Source organism: Hemitrygon akajei, chromosome 22, assembly GCF_048418815.1.
Source record: "Hemitrygon akajei chromosome 22, sHemAka1.3, whole genome shotgun sequence".
Lineage (NCBI taxonomy): Eukaryota > Metazoa > Chordata > Chondrichthyes > Myliobatiformes > Dasyatidae > Hemitrygon > Hemitrygon akajei.
In genome coordinates this window covers 60,851,370-60,875,697 of record NC_133145.1, presented here as the reverse complement: position 1 = coordinate 60,875,697, position 24,328 = coordinate 60,851,370, and the positions used below count along the sequence as shown (strand labels likewise).

The window sequence follows — 24,328 nt, the reverse complement described above, 5'->3', positions numbered from 1 at the left end:
TAAGAATAAGGGGTAGGCCATTTAGAACACAGATGCGGAAAAACCTTTTCACCCAGAGAGTGGTGGATATGTGGAATGCTCTGCCGCAGAAGGCAGTGGAGGCCAAGTCTCTGGATGCATTCAAGAGAGAGTTAGATAGAGCTCTTATAGATAGCAGGGTCAAGGGATATGGGGAGAGGGCAGGAACAGGGTACTGATTGTGTATGATCAGCCATGATCACAGTGAATGGCAGTGCTGGCTAGAAGGGCCAAATGGCCTACTCCTGCACCTACTGTCTATTGTCTATTGTCTCCGGACTCTGGATTGGGGATTGCCAAATGTTACGTGGATTTTCTGGTGTAGTCTGTTTTGTCATATGCTTTTGTGATATCATTCTGGGGGAACGCTGTCTCATTTTTTAACTGCATTGCATTTGTGGTTTCTAAATGACAATAAACTGAATCTGAATCTGAAAGGATCTGGCAAGAGTGGATTGGATCAGACTGTTTTCTGAGTAATGGTGTACTGGGTAAATGGGAGGCCTTCAAAAGTGAAATTTTGAGAGTACAATGCTTGTACGTGCTTGTCAGAATAAAAGGTAAAGATAACAGGTTTAGGGAACCTTGGTTTTCAAGAGATATTGAGGGGCTAGTTTTGAAAGAAAAGGAAGGGGCATAGCAGGTACAGGCAGGTAGGCACAAAGTGGTTTGTATGGAGTATAAGAAATGCAAGAGAATTCTTAAGAAACAAATCAGGCAGACTAAAAGAAGGCATGAAACTTCCCTAGTAGATAACGTAAGGGATTCTACAGATATGTTAAGAGCAAAAGGATTGCAAGGGTCAAAATTAGTCCTCTAGAAAGTCAGAGTGGTAATCTATGCATGGAGCCAAAATAGATGGGGAGATCATACATGGATATTTTGCATCTATATTTACTCAGAAGGACAGAGTCTACAGAAGTGAGGCAAAACAGCTGCAAGGTCATAAACCCTACACAGATTACAGAGGAGGAGATGTTTGCTATCCTGAGGAAATTTAGGGTGGATAAATCCCCAGGGTCTAATAAGGTGTTCCCTCAGATCTTGAGGGAGAAAAATGCAGAAAATGCAGGGACGAAGAATGGTATTTAAATCATCTTTAGTGACCGGTGAGGTACCAGACGATTGGAGAATACCTAATGTTGTTCTGCTGTTTAAGAAAGGCTCTGAAAATACATTAGGAAATTATAGGCTGGTGAGCCCGACATCAGTAGTGGGAAAGTTATTGGAAGGTGTTCTAAGGGACTGGATATATTAGTATTTGGATAGACAGGGATTGATTAGGGAGCATCAATATGGCTTTGTGCGTGGTAAGTCATGTATAGCTAGTTTAAAAGAGTTTTTCAAGGAAATTACTGGGAAAGTTGATGAAGGCAAGGCAATGGAAGTTGTCTACATAGACTTTAGCAAGGCTTTTGACAAGGTCCTGCACAGGAGGTTGGTCAAGAAGTTTCAGTCACTCGCAGTGCCGTAGAGATCAGTGCTGCGTTCATTGATGTTTGTCATCTATATCAATGATCTGGATGACAATATGGTTAACTGGATCAGCAAATTTGCAGATGACATCAAGATTGGGTACGTAGTGGACAGCAAGAAAGACTATCCGAGCTTGCAGAGGGGTCTGGACAAGCTGGAAAAATGGGTTGAAAATGACAGATGGAATTTAATACAGACAAGTGTGAGGTGTTGCCTTCGATTGGACAAAGCAGGGTAGATCTTACAAAGTGAATGGCAGGGCACTGAGGAGTGTGGTAGAACAAGGGGATTTGGGAATACAGGTCCATAATTTATTGGAAGTGGTGGAGGCTGGTAGAGAGAGTCATAAAGAAAGTTTTTAGCATGTTGGCTTCATGAATCACAGTATTGAGTGCAGGAGATCGAATGTTATGTTGAAGTTGTATAAGACATTGGTGAGGCCTAATTTGGAGTATTAAGCAAGATTTTTTTACTGAGCAATACACTCAAATTGCTGGTGGAACGCAGCAGGCCAGGCAGCATCTATAGGGAGAAGCATTGACGACGTATGGTAGGGGTATGGAGGGCTATGGTCTGGGTGCAGGTCAATGGGAGCAGGCAGTTTAAATAGTTCAGCATGGACTAGATGAGCCAAAGGGCCTGTTACTGTGCTGCAATTTTCTATGCTTCTATGCCTCACTCTCACCTTTCTGAAGGGCAATAAGGGACAAGGAATAAATGCTAACGTTGCTCGCATTGCCCAGATCCAAAAAATGCATAGATGATAAAATAAACAGGACTTGGCACCCTACATCTTCAGAAAAGAATAAGTTATAGAGTGAAGCAGCAGCCTAAGTCTTAATAGAAGCAAGGATATTTTTGAATCAATCTGAAACAAAGTTATTAACTGATAAACCTGGTTTTCTTCCTTCTCCTATTCTCAATTCTTGAAATACTCTCTCTTTCTCACTCGATCAAGATCAATCACAAGGTAATTTAATTATGGTTACCCTCCCTTGGGCTTCATTGATTTTTACCCTTATTGTAAGTTTCAGATCTCCTGCAGATTAATCCAAAAGGAAAGTTCTTTTTTCACAGTGAAGTGAAATTAAGCCCAACATTTATGAATTAAAAACATGTGACCCTGCACAGAAATACCTGAAATGTAAAGTACTTGACCCATTCTGAAAAATATCACCTGTGTTTCATTAATTGTAGACTACAATCTCCTAAAGCAATCAGTTCCAGCTCACTTCATCTTTCATGTTGGCTAGAATAATGGTTTCAGCAATGAACCAATCCCGGCTGTTATGGGATCGAAAAATTGTCTGGAAAGCAAATGATAGAGTTCATCTACCCACACACATACATCCTCACAGCCCTGTGAAATGGCAATTCTTGGTGGCCTAATGTAAGAACATCTTTTTACATTGGTAAAATTGCAAGAGCAGAGTGGAGGGTGGGCTCAACAACCAGTGCTAAAGTCTCTTTTAAAATGAGACAATTGTTATTTGACATGATGGACCAAAATAGTAGCAGCATTCCTGTCAGAAAGAAAGCACTGAAATTCTAAGTTCATAGTTGCATTCTGTTGCATTGTGATGTACCAACTGACATAATTCCAAAAGAAAACTACTCAAGTTGAAGGAAGAATTTTCTGATCATTTCTTTCTAAGTTGAAACACTTGGGCGGTACCTCAAAGACTTCTCCACATTATAGGAAGGATGTAAATTAAAGTGTAACAGCTACAGAGAAGATGCAGTGGAGGTAAGATCATTACAAGATATTGTGAAATCAAGAGTCCATTTTATTTTATTAGAAAACAATTTAATAGTGGTAGAAGCTGTCATGAACCTGCTAGTATGTGCTTTCAGGTTTTATTATATTCTGCCTGATGGGAGAAGGGAGAAGAGAGAATGCCTGGGGTGGGTGGGATCATTAATTATGCTGCTGCTTTACTGAGGCAGCAAGACTGCCACGTTGGAACTTCCATCTATCAACCCTTCAATATTCAGAATTTTTGTTTTGTTCACTCAGAAAGTTCCACAGAACAAATAGACACACAGTGCTCTCCTCTCCAATCAGACAATGAAATATTATTCTGGTAACATCCCACAATAGGAAATTTGATGGAAAAAAAACCTGTTTTACCTTCTGCACATCTGCATCATGCTTTTGCTGCAGTTTCAGCTTTTCCTCGTGGAACTTTGCTTCCAGCATCTTTGACTTCATCTCAATCTATTTTCATTAAAATAATTAAATAAGCAGGGTTATTCAACTCATTTCCTATTCTCCTTGAAACAGAAAGAATGTGTAAAATAACCAATGGTAATGTTGCAGTATATCCCATTATTTCCATACAAAGCCATATCTTAAAAAATTATGCTTTGATGGTACAATTATTATGAGGAAGCAGAGGACAGGATGGTAATGTGGTAGTTAGTGTAACGCTACTATTATAGCGCCAATGACCCAGGTTTAATTCTGCAACTGTATGTAAGGAATTTGTACGTTCTCTCCATGATCACATGGGTTTCCTCCGAGAGCTCCAGTTTCCTCCCACATTCTAAAGAAGCATGGATTAGTAGGTTAACTGGTCACATGAGTGTAACAGGGCAGCATGGACTCAATGGGCCAGAAGGACCTGTTACCCAAATAAATAAATTACTTGATTTTAAATCTTTCAATGCAATCTTGGAACCTGAACTTGCTTTTCCTTATCAATAATCCTGTAGGCAGGACAGCAGTCCAGTAGGTTAATTGCTGTGCCACTGTACCTTAATATAATTGTGATTAATACTATAAATAGTACAATGAATTAGTCTGATTAACACTGAAAATAATTCCAGAAACTGGGATTGTTGAGAGGTATGAATAGAAAGAGTATTGTTGTTGTCAGAAGGTGCCAGATTGAAGATAATGGACAAATGGAGGTGGTGGGAGAAGCTACCATTACACACTGATTCATGATGCACTAGAGTGTACTGCCTGAAAGATTGTGGAAGCAGATTCAACAGCACCTTCTGAAGTGAAATAGATAGACTCTTCTAAAGTGTGGAACTATGGAGAAAGTAGACAACCTGGAGAACAATGATATTGGAGCTTTGATGAAGGGATTTCATAGCAGTTTTAATCATAGCCAATGAAGAATTTGCTATCTTACTTAGAGTCCTTTATGTACATAGATACAGAGAAACAAAGCAACCACAGGGCAGCCCAAATGTTGGAATACCACACACTGCTCTTTGCCAAGTACTAAGGATTCATTGACAACAAGCGATCTACTGGAAAACATTTTGACCTGAAACACCATTCCACCCTCCCATAGATGCTGCTCGGCCTGCTGAGTTCCTCCAGCAGATTGTTTGTTGCTCCAGATTCTTGTGTCTCCTGAGAATTGATTGTGCAGAGGTAGCACTTCACCATATGAACCATTATAAGGTCAGCTGACCAAAAAGCAACATAAAGAATGCATCAGCTGCAGTGCTGCTTTCCTGAGGATTATTCATCTCATGTGGCAAACTTGCCCTTGGCTTGTTCCATCACAAAGACCCTCTGTGTGATAAATTCCCCATTTTCCTCTAGCAAAAACTAATTTGATCAGCTTGATTTATTACTCTTTAGCTGATGTGTTGCCAATTTAATTTTCTAGCCTGGCTGCAAATAATGTTAATTGCAAGCAATTTATGGCAGATGATTTTTTTTGTTATGATCATACAGTACTTAATGTTATCCTTGCTACCAATTCCAGATATATCTGTGTTGCATGTATTTAAAAATCATGATCTATTTCATCTGTTTAATTTCCTACTCTATAATACAACATTATGCTTATAGACTCCTCGTTATCTGATGCCTAAGGCTCCATCTGCTTTGAACTACCGATCAGTGCTGTTAGCTTGTCTACTCTTATCTGATCACCTCTGGGCCAGAGGCGACATCTCAGAAAATGATTATACCTCAGGTTTATAGTGGCCAAAATGTTTGTGCTGGATGACTACAAAGGCTCAGTGAAAGATAAACAAATAATGGGGGAAATGTTTATCACAGAAACCTGTATTTATAAAATCAAATATATTCATTCAGGAAGTTAAATCTGACTGGGTCAGGGAAGATAATGAACAGATGCCAAGTCTGGGGCTTGGGGGAGGAACTAGATCCCCTACCCTGAAATAAAATAGTAGGTTAGAAGGAATCCACTTTTTATGACTTCAGGCTTGCTAATATAAACAAAGCTTTATCAGCAAATGCTAGAAAAAACCACCATCTGTCTGATCTGCCCCAGGAAAGGAATGTGATGAAGGCAGAAATGTGCAAACCAGCTTGTTAGAAACTTAAAGTAATTCATTAGTGTCAACACATATAACTCTGGTCACTGTCCAGGTAAGCTAATAAAAACTTAACACTTTTTTTGGCATCTCTTTTACATCAACATTCCACATTGAAATAACCTGCGTGAGCATTTTATAACAGGATTTTTCAATGCAGTTACCTTTCAGAGTTTGGCAAAGAACCAAGTGGCATGCTCAAAATAATTTCTTGAAAAATTATAGATGTCATTTCACTCTCAATAAAAGAAATCTTACTAAAATTAAGATTAGAGGTAACTTGCCTTTGGCATATTAAGCATATTTTGTATTGCAAGGACTCATAACCTAGGACTTGATTGAATAATTTATTCCTCATGATGTTCAATTGAATCTATGCATTATGAACATTCAATGCTGATGTACTTCATGGTATTTCTATAATTCTGAGTAGTCTCTTTTTCTCTGAACACAATTTAAGCATTAAAATGATGTGAATTAAAGGCACAAGGATGTGTCTCTTTATCCCTGAAGAATAAAGCTTTTCTGATCTTTCCCTTAAAGGATCTGAAAAGAAGGCTGAAATCTCAAAACTTTCTTTTAGATGAATCTAACAGTATCCCTGACCAGCAAAACAATAATGATGAGAATTGGAAAAGAAAACAAAGACATTGTTTATCAAACAAAGCATTTATTTTTTCAGTCAAAGCCAAAGGTAAAAGTCCATTGTTAGAAATTTGTGATAAAAAGAAAATTCCAAAAATATTCAACAGGTCAGATAGTATAGCTAGATAGCACATGGATAATAATAAAACTATCTGCCTCATTTCACTCTGTTTTAGTGAGTTCAGTCTCCTTTGCGGCTTTATGTTGGCCTTTATGCTGATAATGCAAAGAGACTAAGCACAACAAAAAGGCTGGCCCGTCCTTGGCTACAACCCAGACTCTTTTGAATTAGTGGTGGAGAGGTCACTAAACAAACTGTTATCCATTACAGACAATCTGGCACATCCTCTCCATGACCTACTGAATAAGCAGCAGAACAGACTCAATCAGACTCGCTGTCACAAGGATCATTACAGAAAATCTTTCCCACCTAATGCAATAAGCACACACAACAGTTCATCTCTGTGCGACAGGAAAACACACATCTTAGTACAAGAGTCTGTTTTATTATTTCGTACACTATTATTGCATATTATTGAAAATTATTGCACATTGGTAAATTATTGTGTATATTATTATTCTGTATTTTATTATTAGTTAAGTCTGCACACTGCTAAGTGTATTTTAAATGTTGCTGCTGTAACAAAATAATTTCCCACTTGGGATCAATAAAGTATTTATTATTATTACTACTACTACCACTACTCTGCTTCTGATGAAGAGTCTCAGCCCAAAAGGTTTCCCCCCCCATAATTGCTGCCTGACTGCTGAGTTCCTCCAGCATTTAATGTGCATTCCTGGAAATATTTATATATTGTATTTCAGTGTCATTAGGACTACATCACATCTAAAAACAAATTTACGACTTAAATATTTATTAATGAATAAAATTTGTACCATTATTCAACAAGAAACTACTTCAAAATTAGAAAAATACAGCTGTTTCTAATGTGTCAAGTTCAAGCAGTGAAGCTGTCAGCAAATACAAATACATAAGTTGTCATGCTTATTTTGTAATAACTACAGTATAAACTTCTGCTTCACATAACTAACATAACACTGAGGAACAAATATTTCAGGTTTTGTCACTTTGCAAGGAAGAATTTAACACATACACCACAAGTACTATATATCTACTCCAAATACTGCTCCATCAACACGAATCATATAGTAATTTACAGGCGTGCAAAGAGGACAAAGATTCTGTCATTGGAGGTTGTGCAGCACGCAACAACAAACACTGATGGATGGCATCACCTCAGATCTGTGAATATTTTCAATTTTCCTCTTAAAGTTACATACACCTCTTGGATTTACTTTCCTGATGTTAAGTTGAAGGAATTCCACAAAAAAAACCTTTTCAAGCAACATATTTACAGATTCTCTAAACCAGGATCAAATTGCTCAGCAAAGAGGACTTGCCTTCCCCTATCAAGTACATATATACAGAAAGGAGCAAATAAAGGCCACCAATATTGTGAGGATCCCACCCACCCTTCTTAAGGACCATCTGTCCCACTCTCATCAGGGAAGAGGCTCACTAGGACCACCAAACTCAAAAAGTTATCTCCACCAAGCTGGCAGGCTGATCGACACCTCCACCCACTCACCCACCCCACTACCACTACATCTACAGCAGCCATTTTATCATCTCCTGACAGAATCACCTTATGTTCAGATACTCCTGTATTTACAATCAGTCTGTGTATATAAGCTAATCTTACATATTTATGGCTACATTCAACAGTTACTTATATATTGTATTTTGTAAGTGTTTTTATATTTATATTTCTGCTTTTTTTGTTTCTCTACTGTGTTTATCAGGCTTATTGTGTTTTTTAAAGCAATACACACGAGATGCCAGAGGAACTCAGCAGGCCAGGTAGTATCTATGGAAAAGAGTATAGTTGACGTTTTAGGCCGAGACCCTTCTTCAGGCCAAGTTCCCACAGCATTTTGTGTGTGTTGCTTGAATTTCCAGTGTCTGCAGATTTTCTCGTGTTTTTTTTATGCTGCATCAGATCTGGAGTAACAATCATATCATTCTCCTTGACACTAACGTACTAAGGAAAGACAATAAACAATCTTGAATCATATAAATTGCATTCTCTTTCTCAGCACCTTCAACCTGAGGACTCAAGTTTTTAATTCTTCTACACAGTTGCCAATCACTGGCTTAGATGGATGAAGGATTTTATTAAGCTGAACTCATTTCAAAAGGCATTATACATTCACAATTTATTGTTTTAACTATCCTGCTGTTATTCACTAACTTTTTGCATTCCACACTCTTAACCCTTCAAAGCCTGTGGATAAGTAGGTACAGTATTTTAAATTGTCCCTTGATGGAATTTGCGTTTGCAAAGGACATGAAATTTATCACATTACACAGAATCACAGTAAGATTGGTTATAAAAGGTAATTTCTGCTATAAGCACCAAGTCGTATGTTTAAGTGATGTCTGGTCTGCAGCACAGTTTACAGAAATTTCCAGGACCAGTCTCGGAGGGGACTTTATAAAAACAATCACGCCTGTTTGCAACTCTTGAAGTTTGTGTGAATTGTTTAGCACCTCACCTTACAGTTAAATAGACAAGTCAATAAATGACAGCAATAACAAGACCATTCAAGAGCAAGAATAAGTGACCCTTTTAGTAGAATTAGATTTAAACACCTGAGCAACTCCGGCTAATTTAGCAGCACCTCATAAGGACAGTTGATGGCCCCATTTGACAAAATTAGGTTTTAATTCAAATCCTCAGAGATCTTAGAAAGTTATAAACTTAGCACACAGGTTCAAGGGCTGCGGAAGCCAATGATTACACTACTGAATGAAAGAATCTACTACATCACGATATTGTTGAACCAGGTGCTGCAAAGCTGGTTTGTGAGCAGCTCACTGAAGATCTGACAATGGCACCACTTTTTAATATGCTGGGTATTAATAATTGGAAAGCATATAAACTACAAACAGCACAAATCAAGGAATGCAATGAATTTTCACTCAATAGAAGATAGAGTTGCATTCTCAGTGCAAGCCAGTGTATGTGAAAGACAGCAAAATTAATTCTTCATGGAAAGGCCTTGCTACAGGGCAACCACATGGCCTAATATTGTTCACTCAGTACTGGTTATTGCTTCAGCTTTAATATGATGGGTCATGCATCATTGGCGTGCAAAAGCCAGTGAGTTATAAAAGCCACAAATGAGTCAGTTGAGACCCTATTGGATCAGTTAAAAAAAATCAAGAAGAAAACAGTCCACTGGCCAGAGTCACACTTCACAGAGAGGAGTATTCTTATGACCGGTGAAAGTCAGAATCAGAGCATCGTTGCAGGAGTTCCTGAGAGAAGTGTCCATGGTCCAGTTACTTTTAGCTGTTTTTTCTGTTACCTACCTCTTATCAAAGTTCAGAAGTAAGGATGCTCTTTGATGCCCATTGTGCTGAAGCTGAAGAGGTCAAAGGAGGTTCAAGATAATTATTTCAGGATTCCTTGAATGGCTTTATCATATGAAGAACGCCTGATGGCTCTGGGCCTGTATTCACTAGCATTCTGAAGAATAGGGGTGTGGGGGGTGACCTCACTGAAACCGATCGAATGGTGAAAGGACTTGATAGAGTGGATGTGGGCAGGATGTCATGGGAATATCTAAGAACAGACAGGACAACCTCAGAGTAGTATGGTGTCCTTTTAGAACGGAAATGAGGAGGAATTTCTTAAGCCAGACGGTGGTGAATCTGTGGAATTCTTTGCCACATGCAGCTGTGGAGGCCAGGTCTTGATGTATATTTAAGGCAAAGGTTGATAGATTCTTGAATGGTCAGGGCATGAAAGGATATGGGGAGAAGGCAGGAGATTGGGGCTGAAAGGATCAGCCATGATGAAATGGCAGAGCAGACTTGATAGACCAAATGGCCTTATTCTGTTCCTATATTTTATGTTCTTGTAGTCTATAACTGCATAACATTCAAATCCTTGTTCACTTCCTTGGATAATGAAGCAATCCATTCCCTCATGCAGCAAGACCTAGAGACGATTCATGCTTGTGCTGATGAGTGGCAAGGAACATTGATTCCAGGTAATATCTCTAAGAAAGCATCTAACCACCTACATCACTCCGGTCAAATACTTGCTTCATTGTCACTAATGAACACAACAGTCACATAAATCCAGTGGCTACAATAAAGATATTCAAAACTGCGGCATCTCACTCACCTTCTAACATCCCAAAGTCTTTCCACCATCTTTAAGGACCAAGCTAGGAATGCAATAGGATAGTCTTCACTTGCCTAGATTAGGGAGCACTTCCCCTTTGATTTCAATGGTGAGAAATAGCTGGGAAGACTTGGTAACAAGTATTTTTTATTAAACATACACTCAGTGGCCTCCTTATTAGATACAGGGGGTACCTAATAGTCATTGAGTACATTTTTGTATGTTCAAGGTCTTCTGCTGCTGTAGCACATCCACTTCAAAGTTCAACATGCTGTGCATCCAGAGATGCTCTTCCACAAACCATTGTTGTAATGTGTGGTTATCTGAGTTACTGTCACCTTTTTGTCAGCTTGAACCAATCTGGCCATTCTTCTCTGACCTCTCTCAATAACACTGCATTTTTCCCAAAGAACAGAAGAACAGCAGTTCGCTGGATATATACTTTTACGCCATTCTCTATAAACTCTAGAGACTGCTGTGCATGAAAATTCTAGATCAGCAGTTTCTGAGATATTCAAGCCACCCCATCTGGCACCAACAATCATTCTACGAGCAAAATTATTTGGATCATGTTTCTTTTCCATTCTGATATTTGGTCTGAACTACTACTGAATCTCTTGACCATGTCTGCATATTTTAATGCATTCAGTTGCTGCCACAAGATTAGCAAACATGAGGAAATCTGCAGATGCTGGAAATTCAAGCAACACAAGGGTCTTGGTCCGAAACGTCGACAGTGCTTCTTCCTATAGATGCTGCCTGGCTTGCTGCATTCCACCAGCATTTTGTGTGTGTTGCTGCCACAAGATTGGTTGATTAGACACTTGCAATAACGAGCATGTGTCCAGGTCTGCCTAATAAAGTGGCCACGGAGTGTGCATTTATAAAGTGTTTAAATGTGTGTAAAGATGTTTCTGGTGTGACAGTTTAAAAAATTTTTTTGCTTTGAATTTCTTTTTAACCGTTTTGATCATCTCCAAAATATTCAGAAACATATTTCCTTAACTATTCAGGCTACCTCTGAGGCATGGAGGAGCTGGTTGAATTTTTTCCTGTTCTTTTATGGGTAGGGCCTGCGTTGAGTACTTAGCATTCTCCTTTCACATGGTTTCTTGCAGGAAAATAGGGCTGGCTTGGTTCAGACAAGTCCATTTTCTTTTGAAACTTAAGTTAGTGCTGAGAAGAGTCAACTCAAAGTCCAGTGCAAAAGCTGTTTGGCCAAGTTTGTACAGGTTTCAATCTATATTCATGAATAATACAGTATTTCAAATAGTATAAAAAATAATACCAATTTAAAGTAGGCTTCTGACTTGTAGGATGTGGCTATAACAATGACTATTGAATTTGATTATTACAAGTTTATCACTGACCTCCCTCCCCTCTTGCTATATCTCTGTCTCCATCTCTGGAGACAAACTGTTTACCAACATCTTTTCTAAACCTAGATTCACATGGCTATCTTGACTATACCATATCCAAACCAAACCAACTCTGATTGAGGCTAGAGATTGAATTGAAGGTGGCTGCACTAGCATGAGATGAGAAACTGTTGCATACTTGTTCTTGCAGAAATGGGGCTCCAGGACAACATCCCATGTGTCATCAATCGACAGGCCATGACCAGAGCTATATTATTTATTTATTTAGTGACGATATGTTTTACTGCTATCATAATTATATAAGTCATATGTGCCTTGTACTATGTGAGACTATTGGTACTATTTTGTACCTTGGTCCCAGAAGGATGCTGTTTCGTTCGGCTGTATTCTTGTGTATATTTGAATGTAAGTTAAATCTGAACTTGAACTTGGAAGTGCAATACCTCTAAAATGGTGACAACCATCATTAAGGACTCTCACCATACAGCACATGCCTTCTTCTCATTGCTACCATCAAGGAGGTGGCACAGGAGTCTCAAGACACACACTCAACAGCTTCTTCCCCTCCTCCACTATCAGATTTCTGAACGGACAATGAACCCATGAACACCACCTCAGTATTTCCCTCTCTTTTTGCACAACTCATTTAATTTATTATGTTATATTTATGGTTCTTATTGTAATTTGCAGCATTTATTATTATGTATTGCAATGAACTGATACCATAAAACAACAAATTTCACAACATATGCCAGTGATATTAAACCTAATTCTGAACCTTTTCATCTTCTACAAGTCTTGTTTCAACATGTAAATGTCAACTGTAGAAAGGTTTGTGTTGATTCTGAATGTGAAAGAGGTACAAATGAAACAGAGGTCTGTTGAATAGTCAACTGCAAGTGACCTATCTATTTACAACGGGATCCCACCACCAAGCACATCTCCACCCCCCCCCCCCCTTCTACAGGGATCGCTCCTTATGCAACTCCTTTGTCCATTTGTCCCTCCCCACTGATCTCCCTCCTGGCACTTATCCTTGAAAGTGGAACAAGTACTATACCTGCCCCTACACTTCCTCCCTCACTACCATTCAGGGCCCCAAACAGTCCTTCCAGGTGAGGCGACACTTCACCTGTGAGTCTGTTTGGGTCATAATACTGTGTCTGGTGCTCCCAGTGTGGCCACTTATACATTGGTGAGACACGACATAGATTAGGAGATAGCTTCACCAAGCACCTACATGCCAGAAAAAGTGGGATCTCCCGGTGACCACCCATTTTAATTCTACTTCCCATTCCGATATGTCTATCCATGGCCTCCTCCACTGTCATGAAGAGGCCACACTTAGGTTAGAGGAACAACACCTTATATTCCATCTGGGTAGCCTCCAACCTGATGGCATGAACATTGATTTCTCGAACTTCTGGTAATGCCCCCCCCCTTCACCATTCCCCATCCCCATTTCCCTCTCTCACCTTATCTCCTTGTCTGCCCATCACCTCCCTCTGGTACTCCTTCCCTACTTTTCCTTCTTCCATGTCCTTCTCTCCTCTTCTATCAACTTCCCAGGTCTTTACTTCATCCCTCCTCCTTCAGGTTTCACCTATCACCTTGTGTTTCTCTCTCCCCTCCCCCCAACTTTTTAAACTACTGCTCAGCTTTTTTTTCTCCAGCCCTACTGAAGGGTCTTGGCCCAAAACATCGAGTGTACTCTTTTCCATAGATGCTGACTGGCCTGCTGAGTTCCTCCAGCATTTTGTGTGTATTGCTTGGATTTCCAGCACCTGTAGATTTTCCCCGTTTATCTATTTTATATTAAAGTTTTATTTTGAGAAGAATATTGCCAACCATCCAACTGTGCTGAGGATGCATGAATTAACAACGTGTATACTAGTTTGGTAAGGCATTTAATCTTCAACTGATGTACCAGACATTCTTTACAGCTATCCATGTGATGTGGTTCACTACTTGATTTAAGCGAACAAACTTTTGCTCCTTTTAAGTGAAAGTGCCAGAGAACACCTACATGAATAATGTCAAGTCCTTCAACAGATTATATCCTACCTTTTCCAAAGAAACTTTCTGGACTTCCGGTAAGATGGCGATTGTTTAGCTGCTCCGAACTTTTGTTCCGTTACTGTCGCTATATTTGCACTAAATGTCTCCATTTTTTAAACCTTAGTTAGGAATTTTTTCGGTATCTCTTACTTGCCTGTGAATATACCTAACTTACAACGTCTAGCAAGAGTTCTAAATCCGGGAGAAAAGAAGCTATGACTCCCTCGGACGAGACCCTGGTTGCGCTCGGAAAGCTCCGAGACGAAATTTTAAAGGAATTTAAAACCGCTTTCAAACAGTTAGAAGACAAACTGGATCGGATCAACGATAAAGTGGACAAACATGCTTAACACTTATCTCGCATCGATTCGACTTCTGAAGATTTAGAAAGCCATGTTCGATACTTGGAGACTCTCTGTTCCAGCTTAGAGGAAAAATGTAACAAACTCCTTTCCAAAATGGTGGATCTCGAAAATCGCAGTAGACGCTGCAACCTCAGAATTCTTGGATTGCCAGAGGCGACCGAACAGGGATCAACCGTGAAGTTTTTCGCCGAGTTTCTCTGTGAAATATTCGGGAAAGATTTGCTTCCAAACCCGCCCGAGCTCGAACGGGCACACAGAGTTTACGTTCCCCCCGGAATTCTGGGCTCCCGTCCGCGACCAGTAATCTTGTGTTTCCATCAATACCAGGTAAAACACAGTCTGATTGTAGAGGCACGTCGCAGGGGGTCTTTTCCTTTCCAGGATACAATCATTCGCTTTGTGGAAGATTTTGCACCCCAGACCTTAAAGATGCGCGCTGAGTTTAAAGGCGCAATGAAAGTGCTTTTTGATCGTGGTTTCAAACCTTCTCTTCGCAATCCTGCCAATCTACGAATCAAGCTTAATACCGGAAAATACAAGTGGTTCAAATCAGCGAAGGAAGCTGAAGCATTTGTGGCAAGTCTTCCGGCTATCCAGACATCTTCGGAATCTGATCGGACCTCCTAAAATGGTGGATAAGTACTCCTCGTAGTAAAATTACTTTTTCTGGACTCAGACTTCACTTGAATCACTCAGACGTTATTCATTGAAACTCTAAGGGCTGTTGACAATCTCTCCCGGGATTTGGTGTGTGTGTAATCTATTTTTATTCTTGTATAACTTTATCTACAGAGTTCTACAACTAACTCTAACTTGTTTTGGAGGTTCGAAGTCTTTAGTGAAGGCCTCCCTGTTTATTGGTTCACAGTTTAATTGCTGATTTATTTTTCCTTTTTTAAATATTTATTTATTTTATCTTTTTTTTTCTTTTCTTCACCCCTTTTTTCTAATCTCTGAATTTTTTTCTCTCCTCTCTGTAAATGGTTGATAAATACTCGTCTTGAATTTATAATTTTCCCCTTCCTCTTCTTTTTTCTTTTTCTTTCTTACCTTTTTTTCCCCTTTCTCTTATTTTATTCTTCTATAATTTTTCGCGGGTAGGTTAGTTTTGGTTTTCTTCCGATTTTCTCTGTATTAAGTTGTTCTAATCTGTAGTTATGTTTTCTAGTGCATAAACTAGTTACTATTTGCTATAGTATTTATACGGAACTGTTGTTAATGACACAGATCTGGAAGTTGTATTTGGGTTAATTTTTTTGGTAGAGCTAGCTACTTGTTTTGGTAGCCGTCTAGTTTTGGGTTGTGCGGATGGAGTGGGTTTTCCAGTTCCAACATCACTCACTGTATTTATTGTTTCTCTTTATTGCTCAGGACATGTATATGTTTTGACTTTACGAATCTATGTTTACATCCCTGCTCCCAGACTGCTATTGTACTGCTTGACTTTTTATATGCCTGCTGCCTTTTATGCATTAGTAATTGATAATGGCTAGTGCACTTAAATTCGTGAGCTGGAATGTAAAGGGATTGAATCACCCTGTTAAAAGGAGGAAGGTATTCTCACATATCAAACAACTCAAAGCTGACATTGCTTTCCTTCAAGAAACTCATATTCGTTGTTTTGATAACTCCCGGCTTCTGTCAAAGTGGGCGGGTCAGCATTTTCATTCATCCTTTGCTGCTAAAGCTAGGGGAGTCTCCATTCTTATTAACTCAAATATTCCTTTTGAACTCCATAATAAAACATCTGATACAAATGGCCGTTTTATTATTGTTTCTGGTAAACTATATAACACTAAAGTTGCACTAGCATACCTGTATGCCCCCAACTTTGATGATGTTAACTTCTTTGAACGGTTTTTTTCCTCACTACCAGACTTAAACTCATACTCTCTTATACTGGGTGGTGACTTCAACTGTTGGTTGGATCCTAAACTGGATCGATCGTCCTCTGTTACCAGATCACCTACTAAATCTGCCTTAGCTATTCAATCATTTCTCTCTAATTTTGGTATCTCTGATATATGGCGTTTCCTCCATCCTACGGAGAGAGATTATTCTTTTTTCTCACATGTTCACCATACCTTCACTAGAATTGACTATTTCTTACTCGATAACCAACTTATTCCATTTGCCCACTCTTGTGACTATCAGAGTATACTGATTTCTGACCATGCCCCAATTACCCTCTCTCTGAACTTTCCTGGTCTCCCTCAGAGGAATAAACACTGGCAGTTTGATTCAACTTTATTATCAGATGATGATTTCGTAAAATTTATTAAGGATCAGATAACCTTTTATTTTAACACTAATACATCACCTGAAGTGCCATCCCAAATTGTCTGGGATGCCATGAAAGCATATCTGAGGGGTCAAATAATCTCTTACACAGCAAATCTCAACAGAAGATCCCGTGCAGATCGAGCAGACCTTATTAACCAGATTAAAGATTTGGATCAAATATATGCCCAAACTAAGAACCCTGAATTATACAAGAAGCGCATTGAACTCCAAACTAAATTTAACCTTCTGTCCACTCAACCTGTCGAACGCCAACTTCTCGAAAGCAAGAGTCGCTTTTATATTCATGGGGATAAGTCTGGTAAATTCCTAGCCAATCAGCTGAGGCGTTCCAAAGCCAAACAACATATTACAAAGATCCGGAAGGAGAACGGAGACTTTACATCGGATCATTTCGAAATTAATGACGCATTTAAAATTTTTTATTCTCGGCTTTATTCCTCTGAATCTCTGAATGACAATATCTCTGTTGATCAATTTTTACAGAATCTGAATATCCCCTCACTTTCATCTGATTTCAAAGCCAAACTCAATGCGCCTATATCATCAGAAGAAATATCTTTTGCAATTTCTGCACTGTCCTCAGGGAAATCTCCTGGACCTGATGGGTTCCCTGTAGAATTTTATAAATCATTCTCTTCACTTCTTTCTCCTCAGTTACTTTCAGTATTATCTGACTCGTTTAAATACGGCAAATTGCCACCCTCTTTCAATGAGGCATCTATTATTCTTCTTTTAAAAAAGGGCAAAGACCCAACAGAGTGTTCCTCGTACAGGCCGATCTCTCTGCTCAATGTTGATGTAAAGATCTTAGCTAAAGTGTTGGCTCATAGATTAGAAACCGTTATTCCCTCCATTATCTCTGATGACCAAGCAGGCTTTATTAAAAACCGTCTCCCTTTTTTTAACATTCGGCGTCTATTTAATATTTTATACTCAGCTCCAACTGGGACTCCTGAATGTGTTATTTCCCTTGATGCGGAGAAAGCATTTGATCGTATAGAGTAGAACTACCTTTTTGCAGTCTTAGAAAAATTTGACCTCGGCCAAAGTTTCATCTCTTGGACCCAATTGCTGTACCTGTGTCCTACTGCTTCTGTTTTAACTAATTTTCAGAAATCCCAAGTATTTAATCTCAAACGTGGCACCCGTCAGGGATGCCCCTTAAGTTCCTTTCTCTTTGATTTGGCTATAGAACCTCTGGCGATAGCATTTCGAAACTGTCCTGAATTGACCGGGATTTGGAGAGGGGGTGTTGAGCATAAAGTTTCTCTCTATGCTGATGACTTATTACTCTTTCTCTCAAATCTGTCTACATCCTTACCTCTAATGTTTTCACTTCTTGACCAGTTTAGCCAGATCTCTGGCTATAAACTCAATTTACATAAGAGTGAACTTTTCCCAATTAATAAAGAAGCACAAGAACTAATATTTCGTGATCTCCCTTTTAAAGTAGTCCATAATCAATTTACTTATCTTGGAATTACAGTCACAAGGAAGCTTAAAGATCTCTTTCGTGAAAACTTTGTCAATCTTTCATATGCTATAAAACAGAGTCTGGTACAATGGTCACCTCTATCTATGTCTTTGGTAGGTTGTATTAATGTTGTTAAAATGTATGTTCTCCCCAAATTTTTATACTTATTTCAATCTATCCCAATTTTTATTCCTAAATCTTTTTTTGATTCCTTAGACTCTATTATTTTGTCATATCTGTGGCAGAATAAGCGCTCTAGAATTAATAAAATCCACCTCCAAAAATCTAAAAAAGAGGGTGGCATGGCTTTACCTAACTTTCGCTTATATTATTGGGCAGCTAATATACGTTGTGCTACCTTCTGGTCTTTCTTCCACGGTCAACCCGAGTGCCCTAACTGGGTGGCAATGGAGTTGAGCTCCACTAAAGAATTATCTATATCTGCACTTCTTGGCTCTGCACTCCCTAGCAGTCTGCCCAGATCAATAGCTAATCCTCTTGTTAGACACACTTTGCGTATATGGGCTCAGTTCAGGAAATGCTATGGTTTCCAGGGGTTTTCCGTTTCTAGCCCTGTTGCACATAATCACCTTTTTTTACCTACTACGTACGATTCAGCATTCCATGTTTGGTATAGGAAGGGCATTAGACATTTTGAAGATCTCTTCATTGATAATCGCTTCGCTTCTTTTCAGCAGCTCTCCGTTAAGTTCAACCTGCCTAACGCTCACTTTTTCAGATATCTCCAAATCCGACACTTTATTGCTCCTTTAATTCCTAACTTTCCTGAAATGCCTGCGAAAAATGCTATGGACCTATTTCTTTCCATTAATCCACTAGGTAAAGGTTTAATATCAATTATCTGAGATAAACTAGCAGCCTTACGACGGGCCCCTGTGGATAAAATTAAAATGGCCTGGGAGCAGGATTTAAATATCTCCTTATCCGAGGAGAGCTGGGACTCAATTCTCAAATCGGTTAACTCAACCTCTCTTTGTGCTCGCCATTGCCTTTTACAGTTTAAGATTGTTCATAGAGCCCATATGTCTAAATCTAAACTATCTCGATTCTACCCTGGCATTAGTCCGCTCTGTGATAAATGCAAGAGGGGCGTGGCCTCTCTCATCCATATGTACTGGCTCTGTCCTAGCTTGGAGAAATTCTGGAAATATGTCTTCACTACATTATCGGGTATTCTGAATCAGCACCTAGAACCAAACCCCTTAATTGCTCTGTTCGGTTTTTAGGGCGAGACAGATTTATGTCTGGGTCCGACCAAATGCCGAATACTATCCTTTGCCTCTCTCCTGGCTAGACGCTTGATCCTCCTTAGATGGAGAGATGTTGCCCCGCCCACTCATGCGCAATGGCTTAATGATATTATGGCCTGCTTGGACCTCGAAAAAATTCATTATTCAGTTCTTAATTCGGATCTAAAGTTCCATAAGGTCTGGGGACCTTTTATCGAGTACTTTCATAACCTTCCTCTTGACTAGGGTTTTTTTTTTCTTTTTTTTTCTTCTTTTCGGTCCCTTGCTTTCAGCTCCCCTTTTTTTTTCTGGTAGTAGACATTATTATCCTCTGTTGCTAAGTGTATTCACAGTCTGGGAGTTTGACTGTCCTGACCTATACTCTTTATATTGTGTTGTGGTCGGTCTGGAGTTGTTGTTTTTTTTTCTTGTGTTGTGGGGCTTGGGGAGGACACTAAGCTCACTTGTCTTTAATTTAGGTGCTTTTTTGTTAAATTCTCTTCCTTTGTAGCATATTGTTATTGTATGCTTAATTTTGCACTGTATTAATGCTCCTCATTGGGATTTGGGGTTTTTAATTTGTAAAATGTTTTGAAAAACTAATAAAAAAAAATTTTTAAAGAAAAAAAAAGAAACTTTCTGTAACTGCCTTGCATATCAAGAGTATTCAAGGGAATTTTATAAAGCTAGCGACAAAATGTTAAACAACCCCACAATATTCTAACAACCAAAATTATTTAGTGTAACATGCACAAAATGCTGGAGCATCTCAGGAAGTCAGACAGCATCTATAGAAATGAATAGCAGTCGGTCCTTCCAATTGAGACCCCTCATCGGGACCATCCTGATGAGGGTCTCGGCCTAAAACATCGACTCTATTCACCTCCATAGATGCCGCCTGACCTGCAGAGTTCCTCCAGCATTTTGTGAGTGCTACTCTGGATTCCCAGCATCTGCACAAACTCTCATGTTAATCAAAACTACTTCTAGATTTTGAACAGGCATCGGGTAATTCATCATCACCACAAATCTGAAAATACACACATTAACCTCAAAAGCAGGCAGTTCCCTTTCTTTCAGATGACCACAATCAGAAGCTGAGAGAGAGGTAGGGAAGCAGAAAGATAATAACATATTCTGCATGCAAATTTTAGTATGCAGAAATTTAATCTCATTCCCAAATAAATAATTTAAAACAACTTCTATATTAGTTGCTTTTTCTCCAGTGACCACGACTGTTTTATTTATAATATGCTGTGCCCTCCGGGTCCTGTTCATTTACTTAAGCGGAGTAGTAATTTTCATATCTACTGAATGGCAGCTGTAAATTGTTTTAGATCTTAACTACATTAATTAGAGCTTGTGGCTTTGTAGCAAGCATGATTACAATGAGCTTTGTGCTTCATGCTCAATGTGCCCCACTTGCTCTTTACTGCAGTGTATCATGAGCTGCACAAGCTCCAATCAATTGCACACCAAAAACAGATTGTCAATACAAAATAACACAAATAGTCCTAAATCATAACCTACTACACAAAGATCACGTCCAATAGGAAAAGCGGCACACCACAGGTGCAAAAGCAGGAAGAAATACAGAATAATTTAAGAACAAAAACTAATGCTAAGTACAACATTAAAGATTCTGCAGATTCTGGAAATCCAGAGAAATGCACTCAAAATGTTGGAGGAACTCAGCAGGTCAGGCATCATCTAAGAAATTAAATAAACAGTTGACGTTTCAGGCTGAGACCCTTCATCAGGACGGGAAAGGAAGGGGAAAGATGCCAGAATAAAAAGGTAGGGGGAGGGGAAGGAGGACCAGCTAGAAGATGATAAGTGAAGCCAGGTGGAGGGAAAAGTAATGGAGATGAAGGAATTTGATAGGAGAGGAGAATGAACTACAGAATAAAGGGAAGAAGGAGGGGCACCAGGGGGAGGTGATAGGCAGGTGAGCAGAAAAGGTAAGAGGCCAGAATGAGGAATAGAAGGAGAGGGGAAAAGAAAAAGGAAAAAAATAATAATCGTAAGGTGAAATCAATGTTCATACCATCAGGTTAGAGGCTACCTAAATGCAATATGAAGTGTTGCTCCTCCACCCTGAGAGTGGCCTCATCGTGGCAGAAGAGGAGGCCATGTACAGACATGTCAGATGGGGAGGAGGGATACAATAACAACAAAAGATTTATTTTTCTAGTTTTGGATGGGATTAGCTATTGCTGGTAAAGTCAATATTTAGCATCATTTGGCTTGTGGTGAGGTGTCTTATTGAACATAGCAATCTTTGGTGATGAAGGTACCCATTTAGTCCAAAAGTTCCAAAATTTTTCCAATGATGATGAAAGAAAGGTAATATGAATTGGACAGAAACGTGCAAATATAAGTGTAAGATGTAGGGGGAGATCCAGGCCTTTTGGCCCATCAAGTCTGCTCTGCCATTCCATTGTAGCTGATTTATTAACCCTCTGAATCCCATTCTCCTGCCTACTCGCTGTAACCTTTGAAACCCTGATTTAATAAAAAAGCTATCATCCCCCACCTTAAACATAAGACCATAAGTCATAGAAGCAGATTTAGGCATTTGGCTCATTGAGTCTTCTCCACCAGTCCAATGGTGGCAATCTGTTGCTTCATTTTTATTTTGGTCATCAGAGGCCAGATTTGGGAGTTATCACTCAAGTAAGGTTGTGAACTACCTATGGTATATCTCAAGTCTCTGCTGAAGAAAGCTGAACATGTTTTGTTCTGTTGACCCAAGTAGTTCTGAGTAGTCTCCAGCAAGATCCTATTCAGCATGTCCTACTCAGAACATTCACACCCATGCAGAATATCTGCCTGGAAGATGCTGTGAAATAGCAGGAATAAAGCAATAAAAATGCAACACGTACAACACGCTGGAGGAACTCAGCAGGTCGGGCAGCATCCGTGGAAGCGAGCAGTCAACGTTTCGGGCCAAGACCCTTTGTCAGGACTGGAGAGGGAGGGGCAGGGACCCTATAAAGAAGGTGGGGGAAAGGTGGAAGGTGCCAGGTGAAAAACCAATGAGGAAAGATCAAGGGGTGGGGGAGGGGAAGCAGGGAGGGGATAGTCAGGAAAGGTGAAGAAGGAATGTAAGGGGAAAGCACTATGGGTAGTAGAAGAAGGCAGAATCATGAGAGAGGTGATAGGCGGCTGGAGGAGGAGGCAGAGTGAAACTGGGATGGGAGGAGGGAGAGGGAGAGAATTACTGGAAGTTGGAGAATTCAATGTTCATGCCAAGGGGATGGAGACTACCCAGACGGTATATGAGGTGTTGCTCCTCCAACCTGAGTTTGGCCTCATCATGGCAGTAGAGGAGGCCATGTATGGACATATCCAAATGGGAATGTGAAGCAGTGTTGAAGTGGGTGGCAACAGGGAGATCTTGTCTATTGTCTATTGTGGAGGTGCTCGATGAAGCAGTGCCCAAATCTGCATCGGGTCTCGCCGATGTAGAGAAGGCCGCACCGGGAGCACTGGATGCAATAGATGACCCCAACAGACTCACAAGTGAAGTGTTGCCTCACCTGGAAGAACTGTTTCGGGCCCTGAATGGTGGTAAGAGAGGAGGTGTAGGGACAGGTGTAGCACTTACGCTTGCAGGGGTAAATGCCAGGTGGGAGATCTGTGGGGAGGGACGTGTGGACCAGGCAGTCGCAGAGGGAACGATCCCTGCGAAAAGCAGAGAGGGGTAGAGTGGGAAAGATGTGCTTAGTGGTGGGGTCCTGTTGAAGGTGGCGCAAGCTGCGGAGGATAATAGGCTGGATCCGGAGGCTGGTGGGGTGGTAGGTGAGGACAAAAATTAGCACTTTCAGGAATATTCAAGATCTTTTCAAACATGCAATGAATAAAGATAATGAAAGGTAGATGTAAGCCCATTAATAGGAAAGTGTCACCAAATCAAGTTCATTCCTATTCCAATAACTCTGAAAAGTATCTGTTACAAACAGTACAGTCAATTATCAGACTTCAATATACTTTCACTTCTTTTACATAATCTCCAATAATCAGCCTACAATTGAATGCACTGTCCATATATTAATGTGGATGGGAGATGACTTCCAAATGATTTTGGAGCTCTTGAATTGAACAAATTAAATTATAGCATGACACCTATCAGGACAAACACTAAACTTAACCACATCATAATCTGCAACTCAACTGCCATTCAAGAACATTCAGACTCTTTTCCCCACATTTTAGGATGATATAAAAATGCAAAACATATCTACTGTAACCCAGAGGAAAGTTCTGAAATGACTTATGGTGAAAAGACATAAATCCATTGTGGCAGCTAACATTATGGAAAATTATTCCAAGCTAGGGAACAGCTTGGAATAGCAATGTATGTAAAAGACTTGAGAGGGACTGCTCACTCACAAGCAGCAGAAGCTATGGACAAGAAACAGACATAAGCAGAAGTGAGAAGGAAAATAAATACTTCAATACATCATATCTGGGAGTACAGTTAGACGAGAAGCTAGACTGGACTGCCAACACAGATGCCTTGTGCAGGAAGGCACAGAGTCGACTGTACTTCCTTAGAAGGTTGGCATCATTCAATGTCTGTAGTGAGATGCTGAAGATGTTCTATAGGTCAGTTGTGGAGAGCGCCCTCTTCTTTGTGGTGGCATGTTGGGGAGGAAGCATTAAGAAGAGGGACGCCTCACGTCTTAATAAGCTGGTAAGGAAGGCGGGCTCTGTCGTGGGCAAAGTACTGGAGAGTTTAACATCGGTAGCTGAGCGAAGGGCGCTGAGTAGGCTACGGTCAATTATGGAAAACTCTGAACATCCTCTACATAGCACCATCCAGAGACAG

The 24,328-nt window shown here is 39.9% G+C and overlaps 1 protein-coding gene across 2 annotated transcripts in view; it reads right to left on the bottom strand.

The window, feature by feature from the left end:
- cep112 (centrosomal protein 112) overlaps window positions 1-24,328 on the bottom strand; it is a 531,702-nt gene that overhangs the window by 357,969 nt on the left and 149,405 nt on the right. For both annotated transcript variants that reach the window (XM_073026401.1, XM_073026402.1), the window contains exon 9: window positions 3,626-3,712. In XM_073026401.1, coding sequence (XP_072882502.1) covers window positions 3,626-3,712 — 87 coding nt within the window. The remainder of the gene's footprint in view (window positions 1-3,625; window positions 3,713-24,328) is intronic.